This window comes from Nomascus leucogenys, chromosome 22a (assembly GCF_006542625.1).
Source record: "Nomascus leucogenys isolate Asia chromosome 22a, Asia_NLE_v1, whole genome shotgun sequence".
NCBI lineage: Eukaryota > Metazoa > Chordata > Mammalia > Primates > Hylobatidae > Nomascus > Nomascus leucogenys.
The window spans coordinates 52,558,456-52,573,108 of NC_044402.1; the positions used below are offsets into that span (position 1 = coordinate 52,558,456).

Consider the following 14,653-nt stretch of genomic DNA (forward strand, 5'->3'; position numbering starts at 1 on the left):
CTGGACTCTGTCTGGGGTCAGGCTGGGAGAGACGTGGGGCAGGGCTGGGGGCTGGGGCAGGGGCAGGGGCAGGGCTGGGGGCTGGGGCCTGGGCAGGGCCAGGCACTGAAGTGAGGCCAAGGCCTGAAGGGAACCAGTTCCTGGTGGCTGTTGGACAGCTCACACAGCTCCCTGCCAGGTCACTTGCCATGGTCCTCTCTCTGCCCTGGCTCTCTCGGTGCCATTTCCTTCGCCTCCTTCTGCCCTCCTGGTCCTTGGCACCCCAGGGCTCCCATGGGTGCTGCTCCCAAAACCCCAAGGCAAGCATGGAAGAGCAGACCAGCTCCAGAGGAAATGGGAAGATGACGTCCCCTCCCAGGGTAAGTGGCACCACAGATAGGAACAGAGGGTGTGAGAATTTATATGGGGGTGTGGGAAAAAAACCCCTCAATCCCACCCTGCACCACCCCACACCACGCCTACCCCTGCAGCTCTTTTCTTAGTTCAGCTACCAGCTCCTCTCCCCACCTCCCCCAGCCAAGACCTCAGGGCTCCCTTTCCCCACCCCACCCCCACCCACAACAGCACAGTCCACAGTCCTTGAACAGGATCTATTCCCCCTCACCTAACAGTTAATTATTTCTTAGCGGGGAGGAGCAGCTGATCCTCTTTCCAGTGACCCCATATCCTTGTTCAAGGTAGCCAGTTACAGCCCCTGGGCCAGGGAACTCTATCTGCTCCCCCCTCACCACTGAGGCCTATGCCCAAGACAGGGAGCTACCTGGCCTTCTCAGTACAGGTGTCCTTAAACAACCGGGTCAAAAACGAATAGGGAAGGTGGAATTTCTCACTTCCAGCCACAGCCTGCAACAAAGCTTCCCAGGGCCTCGGCCCCCTGCCCTGGCTGATGCTCCCTCCCCTAATTCCCTGACCAGGGCCCTGGGACCCACCACACAGCTGAGCTGGCCCAAGCTGAAGAGTTGCTGGAGCAGCAGCTGGAGCTGTACCAGGCCCTCCTGGAAGGGCAGGAGGGAGCCTGGGAGGCCCAAGCCCTGGTGCTCAAGATCCAGAAGCTGAAGGAACAGATGAGGAGGCACCGAGAGCACCTGGGAGGAGGCGCCTAAGTTTCCCCCAGTGCCCACAGCACCCTCAGGCACTGGAAATACATGCACCACCCACCAGGAGCCTTGGGATCATAAACACCCCAGCCTCTCCCAGGCCAGAGAAAGTGGAAGAGACCTCCATAAAGCGCAGGCAATTGGCAGGTAGTGGGGGAGCCAGGGCTCTGCAGTCTTAGTCCCATTCCCCTTTGATCTCACAGCAGGCAGGGCACCCAGGCCTTATAGGAATTTACAGTGGACCATGCCCTAAAATAACCTCACCCCAAATACAATAAAGGGACGAAGCACTTATACATACCACAGACACATGTGTTTCATTTTTAGTTTTGTTAAAAAAAATTCTGACAAATCAGAAATGGGGGTTCAGGAGTGGTGGTGATGCAAAAGACGGAAGCCATGGGGTGGGGGCTGTCAGGGGTGGGGGCAGTAGTGTCTCCTTCACCCCCACCCTGGTGTCCTCTCCTGAAGGACAGACGGTCACATTCCAGAATGGGCGAAGTCTTCTACCGTGTCTGTTCAACTGAGAAGAAAACGTAGCATGGTCAGAATAAGGCATGAAAAGGGGAAAGCGAGGCAGGAACACACGGCACACATGCAGACGCTGGTGTACTGCCTGGGTTCAGAGGACGACGTGGGGGTGAGGGAAGGGATGTAATATGATGAGAGAAGACAGAAACCCCACATAAAGGTCAGGAAAACATTCCAACACAGCATCAAAGACCAGGGGGCATGAACCAGTCAAGTGTCCATTATGCATCAGGTGCCCATGACCTATGTGATGAAATTTAGAACAAACACACTAAGGAACAGGGAGGACCTAAAGGGTTTCATGAGATCAGTACTCACTGTAGGAGGAGATGTCTATCTCATCAGGCAGCTCGCTAATATTGACCTCAAAGCGATCCTGTACATCATTGAGGATCTTGGCATCATTCTCATCGGACACAAATGTGATAGCCAAGCCCTTGGTGCCAAACCGGCCTGCTCTGGCCACCTGGAGGGAGACAGAGGGTAGCACTGGAAGACCGAAGAGGAAAAAGACCCAGAGGCAGGGATGAAGATGTACAAATAGAAAAGGGAATGGGAGAGTGGGATTTCTTCAGCCTGTGGGGTTTACCCGATGCAGGTAGGTGTCAGAATCCTCAGGCATGTCATAATTAAAAGCAATGTTCACCCGCTCGATGTCCATGCCTCGGCCAAATAGGTTGGTAGCCACAAGAATTCGTCGTTGAAAATCTTTAAACTGCTGATACCGAGAAAGCCTTTGTGATAAAGGAAATTTAAAACATGTTGAGATTCCCTTCTCTCAACTGTCTTTTTCTCCCAAGGACACAAAATATCTTTCCCATCTTCAGCTCACCTCTCCTCCTGGGGCATCCCACGGTGGATGGCAATGGCTGGGAAGTTCTGCTCCACTAGTAGCTGGGCCAAGGCAATGCACCGCTGCACAGACTTCACAAAGATCACCACCTGTTGTGGGGTGGGGTGGGGGGGGGTCTCAAATTGGGGGAATACGGGTCCATGGTGTGTGAGAAACATTACGTGGGAGAGGGGAGTTTCTAGTAATTATGTTCTCAGGAATTCCTCTTCATCTCTTATTCCCCCACTATATATTTAGAGCAGAAGAGAAAATATAACTTTATTTCAGCACTGATTTTTCCCTAAGGAAGCTGGCCTGAGGCAGCACAGAGTTCAGAAATCAAAATTGCCAGACATGGTAGGAGACGAGGATGAGATCACCTCATGAAAAAGTGATAGAAAACTAGAATTAAGATCTGGAGGGGTAACTGATATTCTTGCTCACCAAAACATTAAACCTAAGGGAGCTATCCTAATTCTAGAAAGTAGTTTTAAATGCAAATAGACCACTCACAAGTATATTAATTAAACACTTTTTTGAGATGGGTTCTCACTTTGTCCCCCAGACTGGAGTGCAGTGGTGCAATCGCAAGTCACTGCAGCCTCCACCTCCTGGGCTCAAGAGATCCTTCCACCTCAGCATCCCAAGTAGCTGGGACCACAGGTGCACAGCACCACGCCCAGCTACTTTTATTTTATTTTATTTTATTTTTACTACCTGTAGAGATGGGAGTCTCCCTATGTCACCCAGGCTGGTCTTGAAGTCCTGGGCTCAAGCGATGCTCCTGCCTCAGCCTCCCAAACTACTGGGATTATGGGCATGAGCCACTGCCCTGCACCCAGTCAGAAATGCTTCTCTTGAATAAGCAGTTATTAGAGGAATTAAACATTTAAGAACCCTAACATGCCCTCAAAAATCATTTCAAGACTTTCAACAACTTCCTAAAACCTTTCAAGGACTTTTGGAGACAAGGTCTCCCTCTATTGCCCAAGCTGGAGTGCAATCATAGTTCACTGCAGCCTCAATCTCCTGGGCTCAAGCTATCCTTTCACCTCAGCCACCAGAGTATCCAGGACTACAGGCATACACCACCACACCTGGCTAATTTTCTTCTTTGGTAGTGATGAAGTTTCGCCATGTTGCCCAGACTGGTCTCAAACGACTGGGCTCAAGTGATCCACCTGCCTCAGCCTCCCCAAGTGCTGGGATTACACACATAAGCCACCATGCCTGGCCAAGGATCTTATTTTTGAAGTTTATTTTCCTTGAGGTTATTGAGGACATATCCGTGCCAGCCATAGAATAGAAATGCAGCTCCCACCTTACTCATGCTCAACCCCTAAGATATTTATACCCTCATCACTCTCTCCCACATCACACATGTGATTTCTTCAATAAAAGTGTACTTAATATCCAGGTTTCTGCTACAGCTGGAGTGCTCCAATGCTCATCCCCCTACTGGACGTGTAACTGACCTGGTTGAACTCAAGGACATCCAGAAGGTCAAAGAGCTTCCGGTTCTTCTCGTTGTCCTTCAGTTTCACGTAGTACTGCTGCAACCCATGCAGCGTCAACTTCGTCTCATCATCCACGAAGATCTCCATTGGCTGGGGGGGAGGAAGGGGGTGGGGAACGGGAGGAGGGCAGAGTGGGGGGGTTAAACCTGGGGGGGTGGAGGAAGTTGATCTCCAATACACCCCATGGGGGGATGGGGAGGAAAGAGAAGATTGAAAACCCCACCCCACTCCCAAAAATACCCACATTTTACTGTGGTCTCTCTCACATTACATCTAATTTCCTTCCTATCAGATGAGTTTTAAGACTGCCCAACTAAAAACTATCATGGAAAAGAAAATGCAAATGAACTCAAGGAGCAGTGAAACCACCCAATGGCACAGATGCCATTACCTCAAATAGAGGTGGGAGAGGAAAGAAAATGAGAGATGATTCTCAAAGGGAGAGCAAGGACCAAACATCTGGGAAATGATGGGAGGCAGTGACTCAAGGTCAGAGTAACTCCATCAGAGTTGCTTGTAAGAACATGGGGTCAGGGGAGGACGACTGCTCCATTTGATTCTCCTACTTCAACTAAGAGAATCTCATGTGCATTAGGAAAGTGGATGTCTTTTAAGATCAGAATGCTGCAATGGACAATCAAAATGCCACTTAAGGAGAAACAAAAATTACTCAAGATGAGTAACTTGCCGTCAGACCACAACAGGATAGTTTTAGATGAGACTGGTCTCTTAAGAATTAAACCATCTACAGGTTTACAGGGAAGGTATCAGTAAGTGGTGTTAAAAAACCAAATTCAGAGCAGCAGATACGCTTTTAAGGGACAGGATCTCACCATGTTGCCCAGGCTGGAGTGCAGTGGCTATTCACAGGCACAATCATAGCACACTATAGCCTCAAATTCCTGGGCTCAAGTGATCCTCCTGCTTCAGTCTCCTGAATAGCTGGGACTACAGGCAGACACCATTATACCTCACTGCATTCATCTTTAAAATTAAAAAACCCCCTGAAGGGGAGGAAAGTAACAAAGACAGAAATTACCACAACTCCAAGGCCCAACTTTCCTAACACTTTTTATACTATCCTGGGGGAAGATAGTTAATATGAAGACCGAGAGGACAAAATAGGAAAGGATGCGTGTGTCATGGGAAAAAAACCAGAAGCCCAATCCCAGAAGGCAGGTTTTGTTTGTTTTGTTTTGATACAGGGTCTCACTCTATCACCCAGGCTGGAGTACAGTGGCACAATTACAGCTTACTGCCGCCTCCACGTCCCAGGCTCAAGCAAACCCTCCTGCCTCAGCCTCCCAAGTAGCTGGGACTACAGGCATGCGCCACCACGCCCGGTTTTTCTGGTAGAGACAAAGTCTCACTACACTGCCCCAGCTAGTCTCAAATTCCTGGGCTCAAGCAATCCTCCCACCTTGGCCTCCCAAAGCGCTGGGATTAGAGGTGAGCCACCAGGCCCAGCCAAGGTAGGCTTTCTAAAAAGAAGTTCCACGGCCTCCTTCGAATCTCATTCTAGCCCCAAATACTAGCTAAAGAGTGATCATCCCACAGGAAGGAACACTGCAGGGAGGGGAAGAACACACTCCACTGCTTATGCAATTGGCCCCACCTAGCCCCAAACCCTAACACCCACCCGATTACATCTACTTTACCTTTCCTATGTCCCTCTCCTCTGAGTATTTAAAAAAACAAAAAAATTTTTTTAAGAAAAAAAATCTACCACCCCATTCAGGACACCCCTCCCCAACACATATTGGGGGAAACGGGGCACGGCACGCGTTGGGTTCAGGAAAAAAACCGGGAACGGAAAAAGAGGCTGGTTTGGTCCTCAGCTTCCTGGTCAGGTTTCCCCGCGGCCTCCGCTGCCGCCATCCACCGCTGGGTGCCGTCTGCATTCCCTCGCCGCGCCACGGTGCTTCTCTGTTGCCGGCTCACATCAACCGAGGTTCCAGATGGGTGCAAGGAGATGTGGGTGGGAAGGAGTAGGGTATCGGGGATTGAGGTGCCAAAGGCCCCCACCCCTGGAGGTGGGGAAGGGGAGGATTCATTTGTGCTGATGCTCTTCTTTTGGACATGCCCTGCCATCTGTCTGTCCCTCTCTTGCTCTCCTGCCACCGGGAAGTAGGAGTTTTGGTGAGCAGAAGGCTCCAGCTGTATGCTCGATGCCACCTTGAGGGTGCGTGGCTGTAGGGGGCATGTAAGAGACGATGGATGGGTGGGTGGTAGGGCAGAAAAATCCTGCCCTCCCCCGAAGGGAGAAGAGGTTCAAAAATGTTGTGATTTTTGAAAAAGTCGAACACTACCCGCTCTCACATTAACCCGACCAAGTCTTCCGGAGTTTCCCTGGCACCCGCGCAGACCCTAACACTAGCTGTCTCTGCTTCTGTATGTCTCTTCAAGGAGTCATTACTCCCAGTTGGGCACAAGCCGCCTTCTTGGCACTTGAATGACAAGGGAGTCTGAGGAAGAGGGCGAGGAAGGGGAGGAGGCAGCGGGCGGGGAGTGGAGGGAGAGAAGGTAGAAGGGTATTTACATCTTGCATGAACTTGCGGCAGACTGGACGGATCTCTTTGCTCAAGGTAGCACTGAACATCATGACCTGCTTCTCGTGGGGGGTCATGCGAAAAATTTCCTGGACATCCCGACGCATGTCTACAAGAACAAGGAAAAGAATTGTAGAAGAAAATAAGCAGGTATGATAAACAAAGATTAGAGGTAGACTTCCCAGTGAGGTGAAGATTGCTGGAAATAGTAATAACACAATGGAAAGAGCAATGGACTTGGAATCAAGAATTGGGATCAGATTCCAGCTGTTTGTTTTAACCAATCAAGAAATAAGGTAAAACCCCAAAGTTCCCAACTATGAATGGGGATAAAGCCCAGTGCAGAGGCTTTCAAGGCCTTCAAAACATGCTCTACAGGCCCTTCTCCCAACCCTTTCCTGCCCAAGCCCCAGACAGCCTTCAGCAGGCTACAAATATCAAGCACATATTATACTCCAGATATCAGAGTCCATCTATGACTCTCTGGATCACTTTTCCATCAAGTCAGGCAAATATGACATCCCTACCTGGAGCCCACCTTTATAGCTCACCATATTGAATTGCCAAAGATCATTTGTAATGACTTATGGGGCCTATGTCCAACCCCACTCTCGTTCACCAAGATTCAATTCTCACAGAAAAATCTTCCATTAACCCCACCTGGCACACTAGAATACCACACCGCACAAACTGCTACAAACACTCTATTAATCCCAGACCTGAGTTTAGACACTTATTCAGCTATAAATTCTGACTGTAAATGCTGTGCTGGAGATGCCAGAAGGGTCCTGTCTTCTCTTTCAGTTTAGAATCTCCCCTATGACTCCCAGTATAGGAATCTATAATGAACACAGTGGTGGTGGTGATGACTTATGTCTAAAATTATCAAAGTCCCCTATTCTCAAAGGTTAAAAACAAAAATCATAGAAAGATAGATGACACCCTTTACTGTGCTTAAAAGCACAATAAAGATCAACCAGGGAACCCAGAGCCATCAGTCATGGGTGATAGATAAAGAGTCGTCATTGCACTGAGGTGCTCCTGTTTCAAATAAACATCATTTGGCTCCAAAGAACAACTCCCCAGCATTAGCCAAGCCCCAGCACTGCCACTCACCGAGCTGTTCAAGCATCTTATCACATTCATCCAAAATAAAGTGTTTAATGTGTTTGAGGTTGAGGCTCTTATTTCGAGCCAGGGCTAGGATACGGCCTGGAGTCCCCACGACGATATGCGGGCAGTTCTTCTTCAGCACCTCTTCATCCTTCTTGATAGACAGACCACCAAAAAAAACAGCAACCTGCCGAGCCAGGAGCAAAGAGTCTCAAACAAGAGGAAGGAAAGAGTCCAATCCCCCCAGGGTTCCCACTGTTTGAGCTAAACCAATTTTTAGCATGTTTCCAAACTAAAACAAACTTTAGAGGTCATCTAATTTAAAAATTTGATGTCCCCCCACCAAACACTGAGGATGATTGACTAAAGTTACATGGCTAGTCGGAGCAGTCAGGACAATAATTCAGTTCTACTGACTTAATCTAACCATCTTCCTTCATTTATGAGGCCAGGCTTCATTTAAAAAATAAAGGAGCCAAGTGTGGTGGCGCACGCCTGAATTCCAGCTACTCGGGAGGCTGAGGCACGAGAACCTGGGAGACAGAGGTTGTGATGAGCCAAGATCTCACCATTGTACTCCAGCCTGGGCAACAAGAGTGATACTCCATCTCAAAAAAATAAAAATAAAAATAATAAAGCCAGGCCCGGTGGCTCACGTCTGTAATCGCAGCAGTTTGGGAGGTCAAGGCAGGCGGATCACCTGAAGCCAGGAGTTCAAGACCAGCCTGGCCAACATGGTGAAACCCCATCTCTACTAAAATACAAAATTTACAAATTTACTACTAAAATACAAAAAATACAAAAATTAGCCAGGAGGCTGAGGCAGGAGAATCGCTTGAACCCGGGAGGTGGAGATTGCAGTGAGGCAAGATGGAGCCACTGTACTCCAGCCTGGATGACAGGGCGAGACTCCATCTCAAAAAATAAAAAACAAATAAATAAAGGACAGCAAGAAATCACCAGATTAGTGTAAAGTACCACAAAAAAACACATGGAACATTAAGTTACTGCTTCGGGCTAAATATCATCACTTCATGTTAAAACCATTAGGTGAATAGTTGTTTAGGGATCTGGGCCTTGGTACAGTATCAAGTAACACCAGAAACTACTTTCTGGTTTCAAGGGGGAAAAGAACGACTGTGGAATCAGATTATCACGACGCTAATCCTATGGTAAATCTAAAATCATCAATGAGGCCAGGTGCAGTGGCTCACACCTGTAATCCTAGCACTTTGGGAGGCCGAGGTGGGTGGATCACTTGAGGTCAGGAGTTCGATACCAGCCTGGCCAACATGGTGAAACCCTGTCACTACTAAAAAAAAAAAACAAAAATTAGCTGGGCATGATGGCATACCGTAGTCCCAGCTATTTGGGGGGTTGAGGCGGGAGAATCGCTTGAACCTGGGAGGCGCAGGTTGCAGTGAGCTGAGATCGCGCCACTACACTCACAGCCTGAGGGACACAGCGAGACTCCATCTCAAAACAAATAAAATAAAAATAACTAACATAAGTCAACCAGACTTGTGGCATAACAGGAGATACAGCATCACCTATGAATGATTCTTGCCAAAAATGCTTAACTTCAATCAGATTTTTTTTTTTTTTTTGAGATGAGTCTCGCTCTGTCACCCAGGCTGGAATGTAGTGGTGGCACAATCTCAGCTCACTACCTCTGCTTCCTGTGTTCAAGCAATTCTCCTGCCTCAGCCTCCCAAGTAGGTGGGACTACAGGTGTGTGCCACCACGCATGGCTAATTTTTGCATTTTTAGTGGAGAGAGGGTTTCATCATGTTGGCCACATTGGTCTTGAACTCCTGACCTCAAATGATCCACATGCCTTGGCCTCCCAAACTGCTGAGATTACAGGTGTAAGCCATTGTGCACTTGGCCAGAATCCTCAATATTCACACACCACTGGAGCTGTTTTAAAGTTTCCGGCTTTCTCTGCCACACACCCCAAAATTATCAAACTGATATGATTCAAAGCCAGCATAAAGTAGTAAGAAAAGGGTGGTCTTGTGTTACGCATCATCCATAGCCCAATTACAAATCCTCCTGTTACACAGGATCTCAACACTGTTAAACCACGGCAAACTAAAGCTTCTCCAAAATTAAACAGACTATTGGCCTACAAGTTTCTTATCCCTCCAACTTGCCACACCCTCACTCTCAGGTCTCTTTACCTTGGCTTACCTTGACATTGGGCATGTATTTAGAGAAGCGCTCATATTCCTTGCTGATCTGAAAAGCCAACTCCCGAGTGTGACACATCACCAGCACAGACACCTTAGGCAGGAGGTAGACGGAGACATACAGTAAGTGTAGCCCTTCATTATCCCCTCTAGGAAAGTGACTGTCACAAAAACACACCTCAGCTGATAATAAATGACTTCAATTCTGTGATCTAAATCATGAACCCCATGCTTGCAACAGAACATTCCCCACAGCTGTCAGGTTGTCAAGGGTAACAGAGGTCATGTGCTCATGGCTCTGCAAGCATCATGTAGCTAGGACAAAAACACCCTTCCCTTATAGTCCTAACCAAAATCCCCTCCCCAGCACTCTCCCCAAATATACCTGCCCAGTAACTGGCTCCAGCTGTTGCAGTGTGGCCAACACAAACACTGCTGTCTTTCCCATGCCCGACTTGGCCTGGCACAGGACATCCATTCCCAGAATGGCCTGAGGGATGCACTCATGCTGGACTAAAAGTAGGGGGGGGTGGGGAGGAAGATAAATTAGACTTCAGTCTCCAGATAACTCTACAAGCTTTTTCATCATGCCAAGCCCATTTCTTACCACTCAGTTCTCAAAGTCTAGTATTTACCTGGTTCTTGCCAACTTCCAGACCCTTTTTACCTCTCTCTGCTCAATTACATTCACCTCAAAATCAGACTCTCCTAATTCCTCCTAGCTTTAGCCTCCTCCAGATCTAGGCCTTCCCAGTCCTAGTAACAAACCCTTTGCATCTACCAACCGCTCATCTTCAATGATCCTGGCTCTGTCCTTATTTTTCTTAATTTGTAACAATTCATAACATTTGAATACCTGCCACAGACCATTTCTCCTACTTAGGTTGCTATATTTCGGGTCACATAACTACAACCCTGGACAAAACGAAGGACTTGGTACCTGACCCAGAAGCCAGTCATCTCTAAACCAGTCATAGAGGTTTCCAGAGACCACAGCTGGCCTGGCCCAACAGAGGGAGACTACAGGTCCAACCAGGACCTTTCTGGAAATTTAAAATTAGAAGTCAAGTGACAAAATTAAAAATAAGCAGACAAGAAAAGCCAGTCACAAGAATGAATGGCAGACCTGGAAGTTACTTTTGGATCATTAGCACTTTGGTGCTATCACAAAAAGAATACGCCTGTATAAGCCTCCTCTATCCAAAATCGTTTTTGATACTTATCTCCTGATTTTTTCTTCCTCACTGTCGCCCCGGCTGGTGTACAGTGGTGCAATCATGGCTCACTGAAGCCTCAACCCTCACCTGCTTAATTTCTGAACGTTTTGTAGAGACTGGAGTCTCCCTATGTCGCCCAGGCTTCTCTTGCACTCTTGAGCTCAAGTGTTCACCCTCCTGCCTCGGCCTCCCAAAACGCTGGGATTACAGGCGTGAGCCACTGCACCTGGCCCTGATCTAGCCTTAAGTATAAACCCTTACCACCACCTGAGCAACGACAAACACATCTTCTTATCGTACCCTTAAAGAGCCCAATGAGCACTACATGCCCAAGAGAAAATTTACCTTCTGACGGATGCTCAAAGCCACAGTCGACAATGGCCCGGAGCAACTCTGGCTTAAGCAGGAAGTCACGAAAGCCAGAGCTGTGGATGGAGACATAGGAGCCCTTGACGTCCTTCTTGGCAGGGGCCTCAGTCCCATCTCCCCCAGCTGCTGTCTCCACCTCATCATCTTCATAGTCCAAGAGCTCATTGTCCACATCGTTCTCTGCCATAACTGGGCCGGCAGGGGAAGATGGGAAGGGGGATCTGGATGGGTTCTCGCAAAATAGGTGAAAACAAGGAGTGAAGAGTAGGGGATTGAGGAACAGCAAAGGAAAACAAAGATACTATTTCTAACAGAAGAGCTGGAGGGGGGGAAAAAAAAAGCAAGACTTAGTCACGAGCAGAGCCCTCACCACCTCTTTTCCATCACCAGTTCCCACTTTCCCTAAACTAGGAAACTTTTACCTGGAAAGAAAAACAGATACAAAACATAAAAACGAAAAGCAAATATAGCAGAACAGAAAAAGCAGTACCAGGGAAAGTGGTTAGGACAGAGGTTCCCAACAAGATTAACAATCACAGTAGTGGAAACCAGAGAAGTTGGAAGGGGAAGACCAACTTACAAATTCTTGATCTGAAAGTAACAGTGAGGAAATAGAATAGATAATAAAAGGTAAAATATGACTAATAACTTAGTAAAGTGGAAAATGGAGATGACAAGCAGAGTCCTGAAAAGTCCTCAAAGGAAGACTGCGCTTTCCCTATTATAATCCCACCGTTATGGATGCCTAACTCAGCAGCCATCAGTCAAGGGTGATAGATGAGAGTCATCACTGCGCAAAGCGCTCACCTTTCGAAAAGAAAACATCATATGGCCGCGGTCCACCTCCCATAGCTCTCAGCCTCCCACTTCTCAGTATCCTCCCTTCCGTTTAAGAAAGCCTCGTGTAATTAGCATGGGGGGGGGGGAAGGGCGGTGCAAGACAAAAGGCTCGGCCACACACACACACACACACACACACACACACACACACACAAATTCATGTCTCCACCCTACAACAAGAAAGCTAATAGTTGACAGAGAAAAGCAATCCCCGCCCAGGCTTTAACAGGATCTTTACCAAGTGGTCTCACATCACTGTTGCGCTACGAAGGTGAGACTCCTTTTGGAGAAACATACAATGACACCAATCGTAAACACTCGGAAAGCACTCCAAATTAAGTTGGGCAAGTCAAGGTGAGAAAAATCCAACTGCGCCCAGAAACCAGCTCCTCCTCCCAGTCCCACCGAGGGCCGAGAAAGAGCTCAAGAAAGGACAAGGAAGGTGAGAAGAGCCCCGCCCTCGGCAAATAACAAGACCAAGGGACGCCTACCGCCGCCTCTCATTGATGCTGGGGCCTCCAATATGAGAAGAACCCATTGGAAGAAGGAAGCAAAACGAACACAATGGCGCCGAGGACACCATCTTGGATTGGGCCCCCCCCTTAGCTTCCCTTCCTCCCCCCAGGAGCTCTTTGCTCTCGAAAAGGATGCAAGCTATGGAAATAGCGAACCAACTAGGCCCCAGCGACCAGACCATCGCCTGTGAAAAGGGTATCAGGAACCCATGTGACGGAATGGGTGCGGAGAAGCGCAGATGGAAACGGATTGTAGCGAAGGCCAAAGCTTACCTAAACAGGGAGAGCGCGTATGGCGGCAGCAACAGCGACGAAGGAGGGAAATCTGCCTTCACTTCCGGTTGCAGGCTTCCCTCTACTCCAGCCTCCCGCCTTCTTGGTTGCAAGAGCGCAGGCGCAAGGGACCGGAAACAGGGCCTTCCGCGGTTGTACAGATCCGTGCGCTCCAGGCTTGCCTTTGGAAAATGCCTGTCTGAAATTTGTTTTAAAACCGTTTCTAACTTCCCTGCTACCTCCAGTAACAAAAGGTATAAAGGAAACTAACGTCTTCTCCCACTGTTATCTTTCTTCTCTTGTCCTACTCCTCTCCATACCCCTCATCTCTTCTTTTAGGTTTTTGCCACGCAGGTCTTCTCTCTAGTCACCCCTCCATGGATGCGCGAGGAACGAGTGTGGCGAGGGCTGAGAGTTCCCACGGGGTCCTTGGCACGGTAGTGAAGGTGACCTGAGGACGGCTGGGCACGCAGTAGGAAACGGCGGGCCCTAGCTGAGGGGAGGGAGGAGGGAAGTCTCAGGGAACTGGAGTGCTCAGGGGTGTTGCCCGACTCTTTCCCAGTCATGGGGCTGGTGGGCGGTATTTTCCCAAAAGGATGCTGTCCGAGGTAGCTGATGCCCTAGGGCCAGTGAGTCAGGAAGGTGTTCTGAATTCGAGCGGGAAGACGGGGTCTGGATTCGGCCCCAAGTGTTAATAGTAGGGCTTGAGGGTTATACTACATTCCATTAATACTGTTTTTGTTTTTGTTTTGAGACAGATCCTCGCTCTGTCGCCCAGGCGGGAGTGCAATGGCGTGATCTCGACTCGCTGCAACCGCTGCTTCCCGGGTTCAAGCGATTCTCCTGCCTCAGCCTCCCAAGTAGCTAGGATTACAGGCGCCCGCCACCACGCCCAGTAAACTTTTGTTTTTTTAGTAGAGACGGGGCTTCACCCATGTATGACCTAAGGTGATCCACCCGCCTCATCGTCCCAGAGTGCTGGGATTACAGGCGTGAGCCACCGCGCCTGGCCCGTTAATACTGTTAATTCGAGCAGAATGTTCTTGGGCCCGCCCCAACAGCCCCATTGTTCAACCTGGATTTTTTTCCTGAATGAAACATTTGCCATCCCCGTCTTTGAGATGGGGAGCTACAAAAGTAAGACCTGATGTCCTGCTGTGTAATAAAACAACAAACGTTTGGCCCTCTTCCTGTTAATACACTTAATCATTTAATACTAAGGAGTAGGTACTGTTATTCTCATCTTATTGACAGAAGCAAAGCAACATATCTCAAACAGTACGGCTGGTGAGGTTACAGCCAGGATGCAAACATCTCTCATTCTCTATTGTATTCTGCCTCCCTGCTCAAAGAATCTGGTTAGTAAATACGCTACAGGTTATCTTATTGGTTCAAATTCTTGGTGAAGTAAGCTTGTCTTCAGTGACGAAGTAACAATTCAAGAATGGTGTCATAGAAGGTATTTTCCCAAGTATCATTTAATTTATTCAAAAGTATTTATCAACTGCCTCCCTTGTGCCACATGCTGTCCTAGGATCTGGGGACACAGCAGTGAACAGCCCTGTTCTCACAGTGTTTACATTACAGGGAAGAAAACACATAAACACA

The 14,653-nt window shown here is 48.4% G+C and overlaps 2 protein-coding genes and 2 non-coding genes across 6 annotated transcripts; 1 reads left to right on the plus strand and 3 right to left on the minus strand.

Moving 5' to 3' along the window:
- Positions 1 to 141: 141 nt before the first annotated feature.
- Positions 142 to 1,402, plus strand: MCCD1 (mitochondrial coiled-coil domain 1). The gene is made up of 2 exons (XM_003272091.3): positions 142 to 359; positions 915 to 1,402. The coding sequence occupies exons 1-2, from the start codon at positions 189 to 191 to the stop codon at positions 1,101 to 1,103; spliced, it is 360 nt and encodes a 119-aa protein (XP_003272139.1). The 5' UTR covers positions 142 to 188; the 3' UTR covers positions 1,104 to 1,402.
- DDX39B (DExD-box helicase 39B) lies at positions 1,396 to 13,578 on the minus strand. Of its 3 annotated transcripts, none has more exons than XM_030803254.1 (11): positions 13,046 to 13,578; positions 11,394 to 11,736; positions 10,217 to 10,344; positions 9,833 to 9,925; positions 7,643 to 7,826; positions 6,517 to 6,635; positions 3,936 to 4,067; positions 2,461 to 2,570; positions 2,218 to 2,362; positions 1,947 to 2,094; positions 1,396 to 1,620 (listed from the first exon to the last, which is right to left on the minus strand). In XM_030803254.1, exons 2-11 carry the CDS (start codon positions 11,602 to 11,604, stop codon positions 1,604 to 1,606), a joined length of 1,287 nt encoding a protein of 428 aa, XP_030659114.1. In that variant the 5' UTR covers positions 11,605 to 11,736; positions 13,046 to 13,578; the 3' UTR covers positions 1,396 to 1,603. The 3 variants fall into 3 exon arrangements, with proteins under 3 accessions (XP_030659114.1, XP_030659116.1, XP_030659115.1); XM_030803256.1 differs by lacking the exon at positions 13,046 to 13,578 and adding an exon at positions 12,225 to 12,715 and having other exon boundaries at positions 1,407 to 1,620; XM_030803255.1 differs by having other exon boundaries at positions 1,408 to 1,620; positions 11,394 to 11,606.
- Positions 7,516 to 7,592, minus strand: LOC115832602. Its single transcript, XR_004028125.1, has one exon. It is a non-coding gene; the product is annotated as a small nucleolar RNA SNORD83 (small nucleolar RNA).
- On the minus strand, positions 12,173 to 12,250 carry LOC115832601. Its single transcript, XR_004028124.1, has one exon. It is a non-coding gene; the product is annotated as a small nucleolar RNA SNORD83 (small nucleolar RNA).
- Positions 13,579 to 14,653: the final 1,075 nt, after the last annotated feature.